General features: G+C 27.5%; 1 protein-coding gene across 1 annotated transcript in view; it reads right to left on the reverse strand.

Moving 5' to 3' along the window:
* The window catches only part of LOC111629817 (aftiphilin-like), a 40,005-nt gene that overhangs the window by 8,452 nt on the left and 17,927 nt on the right, over positions 1-13,626 (reverse strand). Inside the window, exons 2-3 of the mRNA XM_023373725.1 lie at positions 7,044-8,575; positions 1,675-1,826 (exon numbers count right to left, since the gene is read on the reverse strand). Of these exons, the coding sequence (XP_023229493.1) occupies positions 1,675-1,826; positions 7,044-8,516 (1,625 nt within the window). The 5' untranslated portion in view covers positions 8,517-8,575. The remainder of the gene's footprint in view (positions 1-1,674; positions 1,827-7,043; positions 8,576-13,626) is intronic.

Below are 13,626 nucleotides of genomic sequence, written 5' to 3' on the forward strand. Positions count from 1 at the left end.
TCTAAAAATGATGTTTAGAACTCTGTTGACTTTTAAAATTAAAGTAAAACTATAAAATACTGCAACATTTAATTTTTCTTTATTATTGCTCAAATAACGTTAAGAAGGAACAAAACAATTGCAACACAATCATCATAATACATAGCCATACTACGTATGGGCTATGAAAAAGTGAAACGAGGTTTGCATGATCAAAAGTAAATAAATGAAAGTAATCCTATTTTTACAACGTTGTCTGAGACCAATGTATTTTTTTTTATTTACTTATTTTTATAGCACGCTGGATACAATCCACGATGCGGGTAACGTTATAAACAAGTGCACAAACTTTGTGATAAACAGAATTAGTGAACAACAAATATTAAAAATACAAATTTAAAACTTCTTTAAATAGTCAATATTACATAAAGCTGGAAACACAAACAGAAAAAAATCGGATAACACAATATAGTTTATTTTCAATTCATGTAGAATTCCCATTTTAGTTTGTACTTTTATATATTTTGGATAAAATCAAGATATCATAATCTTAACATTTATAATGGTAAGGAACATCACCCAAGTGTCCCTCTCCGATTCTGATGATTGCTAGTTTTTGATATTATATAATATGTAAGAGAGATACATTCTTTTTCATTGGCAAATAAACATTTTTAGGGGTGAAATTAGTCTTTAAGTTAAACATGTCAAGTAGTATTTTTACAGTTTCATATAGAAATACTTATCTGATTTAGATGAAACTAATGTAAAATTAAGTACACCAAATAAAACCTTTATAATCCAGTAAATAATTTTAATGTTTGTTAATAATTGACAAACTTTTTCAATCTTACACAAGATCGGCTTCAGATCAACATCATTCTAAAATTAGAATGTAATTACATCAAACATTCTAAAATTTGTTCGGTGTACAGTACTTAGTCATTAATCCAGTTTTTGAGAAGAAGGCTATTTCTTAACATAAAATTGCTTCATATAATAAATGATAAAAAATATTTTTCACTCATAGAAAAATTTTTGAGATCAAACACCTCCATTATATTTTTTTGAAACTCCCATAAAAATTCCACAATAAAATCTATTTTTTTTTTCGAAAAATATACATGTTGCAGAATTGATTGAAATTAAATCTACAAGTTTTTGCATTTACATCGAAATTCCTTTTAAGAAAATAAAAACTTCTGGCATTATAGCATGCAGCCATATTAAAATGATGCTTTTTGTAAATAATAGATTCTTCAAAGATTAAAAACATCAATAGAAGTCAATAGTTAATGCACATTGAAGCATACTGTATATATCCACAACTCTTGTTAGGATGAACAACTCCTTCATTTATGATATCTTTTGGGAATACATAGTGTCATCCAAAATTCTTTGTTGTTGTTTTTTGCCAGGGCAATGCCAGGCTCATCTGCTGATCATCACTAAATCACAACTCTCAAACTTAAACTTATGTATAGATCCTGTTATTATATGAAGTTCTTACTGTTTGAGATACTTCACTTTATCATCACACTCAATTTAGCACCAGTTCCAAAAACGAACAAAAAGAGTGTACTAAATCAAAGTTTGACTATATATTTATTTATATTCTATTATATTTACATTTAGTCTATGATCTTAATCATTTTCAATATTTATATAATAATAATATAGATTAAGTACTCTTACCTCCTTGATCGACCTTTTAACAGCATACTAGTATGATTTATTTCATTGATAAAGGGGGATGTTTCATCAGTATCTAATTTTGTTTCAATTTGAATAATTGGAAAAGTGCTATGTATCAAAAGCGTAATTTTATTTTTTGCTCTTTCTGTTACCTAAATTAATAATAATATATTTAATAACATATAACTACAAAATGAATTTACTTTTTTATAAAGAAAATTCAAATAATATAACAATAATCAATGCACTATATCAATTCTAACAGAAATCTTGTACCTAATTTCTTATAAAACCAATAAATATTTTTATAAAAGAATTCAAGAAATCAAATCTNATAATAATTATAAATATTAATACTTTTATAAATGTTACTAATACCAAATGCAAGAGTTTTGCTATAGCATGTATCAAAAATATAAAAATTACATTAAAAAAAAATTTTATTTAATGAATCAAAATTATTATTTTTAATTTACAGCTATTCAACAATTATAATTTTTTAACAAATAACTAATTAATATGGTTTATTATAAAATAAAGTTTTCTAATAAAACTATAGTAATAACTACAGAAAAATCAATATATCTTATTAAATATGCATAAACTTTATATAAGCCAAATGTAATTGGATTTTTTGAGTTAAAATACCAAATTTCCTAAATGAATTACTACTAAAATTTGAGAACTAATTCTGTTGTCAAGTATATGGTAATTGTTGACAAGTAATGTCAAGTGTATGTAACACATACACAAGGAGAGTTCCCTTCAGGTCCTTTAATTAACTATTAGAAAAGATGCTGTGGTCACAAATAATCCTATATGACAGTTTATGTAATTATCCTGTATGTCCTATTTGTCTTGGATGACAAAACCCATGCTATAACTGTAGCTACATTTATTCTGGGCATCATATTTATGTTCATGGAATCTCTATTCTAAGTTTCTGCTGATATCCAATGTATGCTGTTTGCAGCCCTATATTATCCAACTTAGTAGGGATTCTGTAGATAACAGTTCTGTACATTTTTTGGGACTATCATTTATTAGAATTCTATAAATAGTTGGGTTCTTTTTATAAACTATTCTTGACTTATTTGTTCTAGTCCAGTGGTTCCAAACTTGTGTTTCATGGAACCCTATGGTTCTGCCAATAAAATTTGAAGTTGCACAATAAAATTAGTTTTAGAGGTTTAATTAATAATTTAAAATATATATGAAAAATTAGGAATAAAAAAAACCTATGCACAACTCACATTTTGGAAAATAAATCCATTGAGTCTAATGGTTTGAGAATCAAACTATGTATTCAATTCTTTCTTATCCAACTAAAGTGTTCATTCCATTGTTGGAGATGGAGTTCAATCCATTTAAAGAAATGAACTCCATCTCCAACAATATTTAAATACTTAAAGTGCTCATTTAGCAATTCACAAAAAAAATCAAGTGCATTCAGTTCTCCTGCTAGTGGAGTTCCCACCACATCAGTTGATGAAATCATATGCAAAAAAATGAATCCTTTCCATTAATTACTAATTTGAATTATTATTATTTGCTTTTCCATTATTATATTTTTTTGTATGTTAAATAAATTATTTTCAGTTTTTTCATTTGTTGTTTTATTTGTAATCAGTAAAAATTGTCAGGTTTCAAAACTTTTTATCAAGGCAAAAAGAGTTCTACAATTAAAACTGTTTATTAAACAAACATTTTCAACCTACTATCATAAGCCATCTTCAGGTTTTTAAATTCGATAATCAATCAAAGTGAACATTGTAAAAACAGTATGCTCTCCATCTTTTGCAAAAAACATGTAAAAAGTAGAAATATGTAAGAGCAAAATTAATGATCAAATCTGAATGCCAAGGATGTAAACACATTGCCCTCAGCATGAAAATACATAATAGAAAAGAAATTGGGGCAGAAAAACCCAAGTCATATATGATCTTGCAATCACATTTCAATTTACTTTTATTTTTAAATTATATTATATTTCTTTAAAAATTTTATCTAATATTTTTTATTTAATTTTCCTTAATCATTCGTTTATTTTATTTGTATGAGTTTAAATTTGTAATTGGAATTTTACAAATTTAAATGTAAATTTGAATATATGAATATTCCATTTTTGTAAAGATTTATTATCAAATTTAAAAACCTGAAGATGGTGTATGATAATAGGTTAAAAATGCTTGTTTAATAAATGATTTTTCCAGCAAACATTAGATGATGATGTAAGATTTTTATTAAAATAAGTTGGGAACTGCTGTTCTAGCCAATTCATTGATGACTGACTTCAAAAAGGAGATGAGAACATAAATTTAGTAAATCTTTTACTGCTTGATGATACTTTATTTGCTTACATGATAGTATTGATGAGACTGAGAATTAATTTCTTGTAACCCAATGATGTTTCTATTTTTTAAATTTGAATTATATCTGTCTCAAATGGATGTGCAATGAACATGGGTATGTTTAATCAAAGCTCTGAATGCTGATAGTTTGTAATAGAGCAGATTAAATGAGGAGGCAGAATGTATAAATGGTGAGTAGTTGGTTTGATATAAACATTGGTGTAGATTTGCTCTTGATAATGTAATGTCAAGAAAATGGACTGATGTATGTACTGCTCTATTGTTCTAATTTCAGATGCAGACTGTATGAATTTTTATCATCATTTTTCCATAAAACTAACATATTGTCAATGTACTGTACAGTACCTCTTATATAAAATAACAAAATTGATAAAGTTTGATAAGATAGATGTTTCCAGCTGTCTTAGTACTAACTTGCACAAGATTCTAGCTAAAAGGCTGCCCATCAGTATTCCTCTTCTTTATCTCTATATCTTTCCCTTAAACATGAAGAATAAAAAATAGCAAACAAGATTTGTCATTTCTTCTATATCTTTTGTGAAGTTTATGGAGTTGGGGGGAGACAGAGAGAGAGACAGAGGAGAAAGACCACGTAAGAAATTCCTTTAAGGTCATACACAAGGATCAAGTTTAATGGAAGAGTATAGGCTTTCATAGTCAAAAGTGGTAGCTGTTTCCTCTTCCATAAGGTTGATATTAGATATATTCTCTATCAGTGACTCTTGAGTAGATGACTAAGAAATTATAGTTTGATGAGTTTGAAGTAATATATTTTTGCAGTTCTCTTTCTAATAAACATGTAGGTGCCTGACACTTCTCAACAACAGGTCTGAATTTCTCTCCTTGTGCATTTTTGCAAAGGCAATCAAGCTTTCCTGACTCATAATCAGAGACATAAAATATTCCAAACAACTTTTGGAATATTTTAAATCATGACTTAGTTAGGGTTGGCTCACAACAAGATGACCTAAATCCATCTATGATGACCTCTTTTCTCATCCTATAAATTCTACAAAGGATCAGATTACCCAATCTTTCACGTACATATGCATGTTGAAAACATGCATAAATCATCCAGGTAGTTTCTTATGCATTTCAGCTATTAAAATTTCTGTATAATTTAATTCATGTCAAATTATTTCATTTTATATAACGTGACAGGAATTAATCTTAACTTTCAAGCTTTCTGACTCATCTTTGGGGAAATTAAGAATAAATTTTAGATTAATGTATCAAATTTTTATATAAATAACTTTTAAAATGAATATTTTCTGAAGCATTTATAGCAACTTTATTTTTATAGATGTGAAAATTCATTATAAAATATTATTTAATATGTGGAATATTTATAGAAGTACTAATTATATAGAAACAAAATTTATAAAATAGAAAAAAGCTCACTCTTATTAAAAAAAATGTAAATATTTCTTGCATTTGAAAAGATTTTTAAATGCATCTAACAATTTATTTTATTCTTAGGAAATACTAATGAAAATAAACCTTTATTAGTTCTATCTAGGGTTTCTCATTTCCTGGTCTTTTGCTTGTCCTTGGATTTCGAGAAAACAGTGAACTGTTTCCCAGGATAGAATTAATTATTTTTAAGATATGCAAAATATCTTGAAATCAAATGATATAATTATTTTTCATTTTTTAGAGTAATTTAATATGTTCTGCAACCTCCAAAATCATATTAATAATGATGTGTAAGATATATAAAAATTACCTTTGAATTACATAGAAATTTTCACAAATAAATAAAAATTATTAAAGTTTGCTGGAAACTGCATACAACAACAACAACGACAAAAATACTTTAAATTGAGTTGAAAATTAAAACAAAAAAATGAACTTAGATCAAACTTCTAACTTAAAAGGTAATTTTTGTTTTTTAAATAAAACATATTATAAAAATTTACAATAATATTTTGTATTAAGATTTTAAAAAGCAAAGATGGTCAATTGGTCAATACTCTGATCACTCTATCTGATTCTTATTTTAGTAATGAAAAGTCCTGCTACCGAGAATGCCCTTTCTGATTCAATTGATGTGAGTGGAATCATGTTTAATGCATTTAAAAAAGACAGATGTTATATGTTTTTTCACTTTAGCCTGGAAAATTTCTAGTTTGTTTTCAAGATTGTAGTACTTCTTTTACTCTCTAGTATTTTTGATTTGTCTACCTCAACTGCTTTAATAGAAACATCAAGCTTATAGCCCAATAATTTGGTAGTTCATTTGTCTTTAATAATCAGGTTTATGAAAAAACTTCATACTTGCAGACTTCATACTCATTTGTATCTTTGCCCAATTTGCCTAACCTGGCATTATGCAGATATTGAAGGTACTGTGCACGGTTAAAAATTAAGACAGCATAAGCACAATTATTTCAGATATTACAGGTTCTGACAAGTAAAGAATTTTCAGAGTCCTGCCACAAATAAGCTACATATTAATTATTGACCATTTGTGACATGAGCAAAAATTTAAAAAACTAAGTAGGTTTAAAATTAATAAATACAAATGTATTCTGACAGTTTATGAGTTAATTATACTTTCTATTTGCAAAATTTCCTCAACCTTAACACAGAATAAGAAGAAAGTGAACTTTTAAGAAATTTGCAGGATTTCCCAGGATGAGAAGAATTTCCCAGGTTAAAAAAAACCGTGATCCCATTTGAGAAACCCTAGTTCTATCTCTAATAATGATAGAGTATTAATAATATAGAAATACATATACATATAAAAATTAGTAAATGATTTGCTAATCATTTTGATATCATCCATGACTATTATGTTTTATGGTAATTAATAAGTTCTTTTACTAGACAGACAACAATAAAATATAAGCATCATTCAATTACAAATGTTGATGAATAGCATTAGAAAAATTATAAAAATTATTGAGCATTTTTCATAATAAATAATTTGTGTAAAAAAAGTAAAAAAACATTTAAAATTAATAAAATTAAAATAACTTTCAAAACAACACTTACAAGATTAGAAGAATCAGCCTCAAAATTTTCTGATTCACAAATTTCTTCCTTTACTGTATTGTCTTTCACAAATGATGCATGTTCAAAATCTGCAAAGTCATCTTGACATTGTGACCAGGAAGCACCTTCAAAATCAGCAAAATCATTTTCTTCTGCAGTTGCTTGTGTAAAATCTGCAAAATCATCTGAATCACCAATAGGATCACTAATAGGACAACTATCTTCTGTCGAATCAGGAGGATTTAATTCAAGTGGTTCAATTTCTCTCTCGTGTGATGAGATTTGACTTTCTTCTTCTGCTTGCTGAAAGTTGGCAAAATCATCATCTATACATTCAGAATTTTCTTGTAATAGAACATCACCTTTATTTATCGGTGACGATTCATAGTCATAAAACTTTTCGTCAATCAAATCTCTATTTACTTCTTGATCAAATGAATTATCAATTTTATGATTTTCACTATTTTCGATTGTTTGATGTTTATCACAAATACTCGAAGTTGTAGGAGATGACTTAGCAGTTTCGAAATTGGATACTTCACTACTGGCATCTGATGCTGAAACAAATTTTTCACTAATAGAAATTGGACTAATTTCAAAGTTTTCTTTATCACATTTTTGTTGGAATGATTTTTCTTCAGAGCTCTTAGGAACAATAGGCAATGAAAGTGTGTTTTGCTCTTTAGATAAATCAGATAAATTCTGTGATTGTGATTGTTCTACCCTGTTTTTTAATATTTCATTTTCATCATTAAAATCTTTTATCACAAATTCTGATTTCCCTAAAGAACTTTCAATTTCACTTTTTTTGATATTTTCAGAATCCAGAAAATTTTCAGTTTTACATTCTACAGTTGTAGCCAATTCTTCGGTGTTTATTTCAAAATCTGGAGAAAGTCTTTCAAGTGAAGTCACTACTACAGGTACTGTTTCCTCATCAGTTAAATTTTCTATTTCACTTCTACTTTCAACTTGTTTTGAATAATAGGTACTTTCCTGAATTGTGGCAGGTGAATTGCTTAAAGATTTTGAGTCACTAATTGGAATATATTCTTTACAGTTATATTTATCAATCTTACTTGATTGAATATTAAGTGATATTTCTGCAGAAATTCTTTCACATTTTCCATTTTGTAATGAAATAGTTTTTCCTGGTAGAGTTCCTTCAATTTCTGGAATAATTTCTTCTTCTTCATTTTCAACAGCAACTTTAGAGAAATTTGAAAAATGATTTATATGAATTTCTGTCTTTTGAATATTAACATCATTTTGTGATTGCACAAAATAATCAGAACTGATTTTCTCATTTTTACTCTCCTTGTCTAATTGATCACTTTGCTGAACACCATTTAAATTATCACTAAATTCCCCTAAAGCTGCTGTAAAATTTCCAAATTCATCATCATCACTTTCTATTGATGTATCTAATGGTGGTGGTGTGGATGGAAGCATTGGAATAATATTTGATGACATTTTTATACTTGTCACCTCATTAATTTTCAAAACTTCTTTTTCTCACCTTCATTTTTCCTCTGAAAAATATTTGAAATTAGTATTTTATCTAATAATTTAGAAAATCACTTTAAAATATTTATATAAAAAGAAGGAAAAAATTTTCTTAAGAAATTACTTACTACAGTTACTTTTTAGTTAAAAGATTAGTAAGTTTTAAATAAAAATTTAAAATTTACATATTGATCTATCTAATAAATTCATTATTAGGCATTTTGTATTATGTATGATACAGCAATTTAAACTATAGAACATAAATTTTTATATAAACAAAAAATATACTGAAACTGTATTTGACTATTCTATATGCTGTTCTGTTTTGTTTAATTTCATCCCTTGTGAAACAAGGACAATCAATTGTCACAATTGCTTCCACGTCAGACATTCTTTTAAATGTGATGTAGTTAACAAAACAATAAGAAATAACAATCTACTTGTTTAAAAAAGAAAAATTTCATTCAAAAATAAACAGATGGCATTGAAAATTAATCAATCATATGTTATAATTGGCTATGAGTGAGATTGAAGCTTATTCCTTATAGATATAGGCTTACAATACTTTTTTTCTCAAACCAGGACAATTTTGAGAAAATAGTCACAACAGAAAATAAAACTTATTAGGATAAGTACCTATGATTGAAAAGGCTAAATAAAGAAGTTGTTAACAAAAAACAAGTTAAAAGCAAATTTTAATATCTTATTATTAAGAACTTATTAATATTTATCATTAGTGTGAACTTTCTTTAAAAATTCTTTGTCACTTAAATCAGTAACATTAAAATATGACAATATATTTGAGGAAGTTCCTTCCGCTGCTACTAGGCATACCTGTTTCGCACATTTCAAGTGATTTTTAATGTCCAAATGCCCACCATGAGTTACTGAAAATTCTAAAAAGCACAGTTCATATTTCATTTTGTCAATATGATCACAAACTTTTTCAAAACAGATAATCCTTTTGTAATTCATCAGTAAACAAACTGTTTATTTTGCACTGTACATTAAATTAATTTAATCTCCAAAATGCCAAAAAGAATCGCAAATGCCGACTAGCAATTTGAACTTGACTAAGAAAAGACAAGAAAAACAATGACGTGGCCAGAATAAGTTTGTGTTGCCAACTCTAATTGAAACAAAATATCTAAAAAAATGAAATAAAAATATCTGGATCTCATGCTATTATAAATTCTGTGAAAAAATATCTGGAAGAAAAAATAAAACATCTAAATTCATTAGACCATATGCTATAAATTTTAGGGAAACATCTAGACAACATTAAAAGTACAGGTAACCCCCCTTATAACACGGGAGTTACGTTCCAAAAAATTGCCGTGTTATGCAAATCCATGTTATAAGAAACAAAGAACTAGTGCGAAAAAAGGGGTTAGGTTCCAAAAATTAAAAAATATGCTGTTAAATCCTTATTTAAAATCGGATTTACTATTCATTTTTTTCATAGGTAAAATACTTATTATTTATGTAAATATTTTACCAGAGGATTATTCATCCTATATGATGATCTCAGCATGAGCATCATCAACTGGTAACAGTTGTTGGATTCGTTCGTTAATAGCGGTTGCTCTGCAACGTGAGTGCACTGCTGTTTGTAGGCATTTAGGAATGATGGAGGAATCTATAATTCTAAAATGAGCTTTTAGAGGCAAAAGAAGGGTTCCAATTGTAAAATTTAACCATTAAATAGATTATTGTTGAAAGAGTATTCAAAGTATCCAGGAAAACAATTAGAATGCTCGCGCAGAGTTACGCGGAAGTATAAAAGAAGGCACCCTTTATTACATTTCATGTTATATGAGGGTTTTACCCAATTTTCAAACCACATTAGAGTGAACCCATGCTATAAAACCACCGTGTTATATGGGGGATGTTCCCAATTCTCAAACTGTGTTAGAGCGAATCCATGCTATAGAAGTGCCATGTTATATGGGGATTACCTGTACTTAGATCTAGATACAAAATATCTAGATTGACAACAGTAAGTGTAACAGAGGAGACATTTTAGATGCCAAATTGCCATTTTACCTGAGACTGAGCTATTTTTGCTTCTTGTATATTTGGCACTTAAAAATTTTATCAAATAACCGGAACAAAATGACAAACTGGCCAAGACACAGGGACCACATTATCAAACTGGGACAGTCCCAGTCAAAGCGGGACATCTGGTAAGCATACTTATAGATATATATTTCTAAAAATTTATTGGGTTCCTACTCAAATTTTTCTTTTAAATTCCATGACTTTTCCTGACCCTCACGTCCCTTATGGTACAGCACATTAACAAAATAAAACATCACTTGACTTACTAAGAACATTCACTTGCTTCTACAACTTTTTAAATTTTTATTTTTTCTAATTAACAGTTATATATTTTTTATAATCAATGAATTAGTAAAATTGAAAAAAAAAAAATAAGACAGAATTATCATGTCTTCTCTATATAAAACTAAAATGTTTTATTAAATAAAAATAATTTATACTGTTATTAACTCATAACTAAAACTTCAGGGCTTTGAAAAAAAAAGAAAAAACCATTAATTATTATTAAAAAATTCTGTATAATCCATGTACAAAAGTATAAATTTATTAAATTTGTCCATTAATAAAATTTCCAAACTTTATAAAATATTAATATTAATAAACTGAGGAAAAGTTTCAGAAATCAGAAACTGTTTTGTTATGTGATCAAAATTATTAAAATGAAAAATGATAAATAATACCATTTGAATTAATATTAAGTTATTTATCATTTTTAGTTCTTTGTTATATTTTTTTTCATTAGTTCATTAACACCTGTCCTCAAATTGAAAGTGTAAATTGAGAGAGATTATGTTAAAATATTTCAAAAAATTTTTATCAACATTAGATTATTAAGAGTATTTTTCTCTCAACTTATAATACTACATAATTAATACAGCAGTTTTAAAATCAAAAAGTATTTTAAAATTTAAAAACAACAATTGATATTGATATATGCTTGTATATTTTTGTGCGCCATAATTTTGGGGAAATTTTGTGTATGTTTGGGTTAAATTTTGGATCATGAAAATATTCTGCTACCCCTTTTCATAAGTTGCATTGTATCACAATACTTCTTGCTGCTTGCAGACAGCTACACTTGGTCAGCCATACTGTCAGCAAAAAAAATCAACAAGGCAATCAAGGAAACAAACTCCCTGACTTTGACAATTTTTATCAAATTCTGACTTTCCACCACTTTTTTTGAACATTAATGAAAATCCCTGACTTTTCCAGGTGCACAGGAACACCAAATTTATTAGTATAGTAATACAGTGGGTGATCAGTTAACGAACAGTTCAGATAGTGAACAAATCGGATAATGAACACTTTCACGGAAGATTTTTATGATCGGACAACAAACATAAAAAGAGGCGATGGAAAATAACGAATATTGATTGATTTTCCCTTGTCTTCAGGTAACAATTCGAAACCTTTCAAAGCACAGGAGACATCAACATCAATGCTCAACCTGATACCGATCAGATAGTATTCCTCTGAATTTTGAACTCTCCCTTGTAATTCTAGCTTTTTGTTTACCTTTCTGACAAATAATTTTTTATAGTCTTCGCGAGACTGTCAGATGGGCACGTGTTAAGTTTTACGTCGGATTATGTTTGTTAACCAATCACCCACTGTATAATACTTTCAATTTAAATAAAAATTTCAGACTGAAAATACAGATGCAAAAAAGTCAGTTTCTAACAAAACTGGATATGTTGCCATGATTATTCTGAATTATCATTATTAACCATTTCTTTAAACTTTGAGCCAAACAGTTGTCAGATTACATAAGGCAATATTAATGCTACTAACTTCTAATTAAATTTCAGGTAATTTGGCCTAGTGATAGGTATTAGATACCATCTCTTGATAAATTTAATAATTGATTTAGAAGGTTCTGAAAAAAAAAAATAGCCTGAAGTGCTAGACTTGAATCCACAACTCCCATATATCATTTGGTTGCATTAACTAAATCTTTTTTCAAAAAAATCTGTCCAATCCTTGCTTTCAGAACTATTAATTTAGATATAACCATACTGGTTACTTGTGGCACTGATTGAGGATGACTCAATGCTCAGGACCTGTAACTCCCACTATAGCACTCAGCAGGCTATTGCTTTAACCTGGCATGGTATGTATATATATATATATACAAGTATAAACAACCACAAACCTTGTAAAAATCAGGTTTATAAAAGTTTTATAATTATTAAATTTATTACTTTTTAAATTAAAATTATGTTTTCTTTTTCTAATGGAATGTTTATTTACCAATTACAGAAGAATTAACCATCATGTAATGATTACTTGGTGGAGAAACTGATTAGTATGATTAAAAATTAGCAAATGATTAATTGGTACATTTCTAAAAATGTTTAACTTAATATACATTTAAATTTTAAAAAAATTTGTTTCTAAAATATTCAAAAAAAACTTTGTCAACTCATAAAAATAATGTATTTGAACAGAAATCAACAAATGTGAACAGATACAAGCACTAAGCATTTTAAATGCCTGCAAATATTCAAATTTATTATTCTCTGTTAGAATAAGTTATTTTTGAGTTAAATATTTGATGATGAAATAATTATAGTCTCAAAAAAACATTTAATCTAATAAACCTGACTGCACTTTTTGACATTTTAAAATTACTATATTTTTTACTTTATCTGAACAAAGAAAGTTGACTATTACATTGAAGTAATTTAAGCATTCAATAGCTACTACTTTTTTAGTAGGTATTATCTATACTAATATTATAAAGAGGTAAAATTTGTAAGTTTGGATGTAGGAGGTAATCTTCGAAACTACTCATCCGATTTCAAAAATTCTTTCACCAATATTTAGAATGGACCTTCAGGGTGGACATAGGCTGTATATTATTCCGTTAAACATTCATATAAATAAAAAGATATCATCTAGAATTAAGGCTTTTATGTCCAACAGATGGCGCTAACTCTGCGAGTACGACGACCTAAGTTTGGTTTTCTGTGAGGCATTATGCTTTTCTGTGAGGATGAACTAAAGCAGATCA

This window comes from Centruroides sculpturatus, unplaced genomic scaffold (genome assembly GCF_000671375.1).
Source record: "Centruroides sculpturatus isolate CEXI.00-Female unplaced genomic scaffold, Cexi_2.0 scaffold600, whole genome shotgun sequence".
NCBI lineage: Eukaryota > Metazoa > Arthropoda > Arachnida > Scorpiones > Buthidae > Centruroides > Centruroides sculpturatus.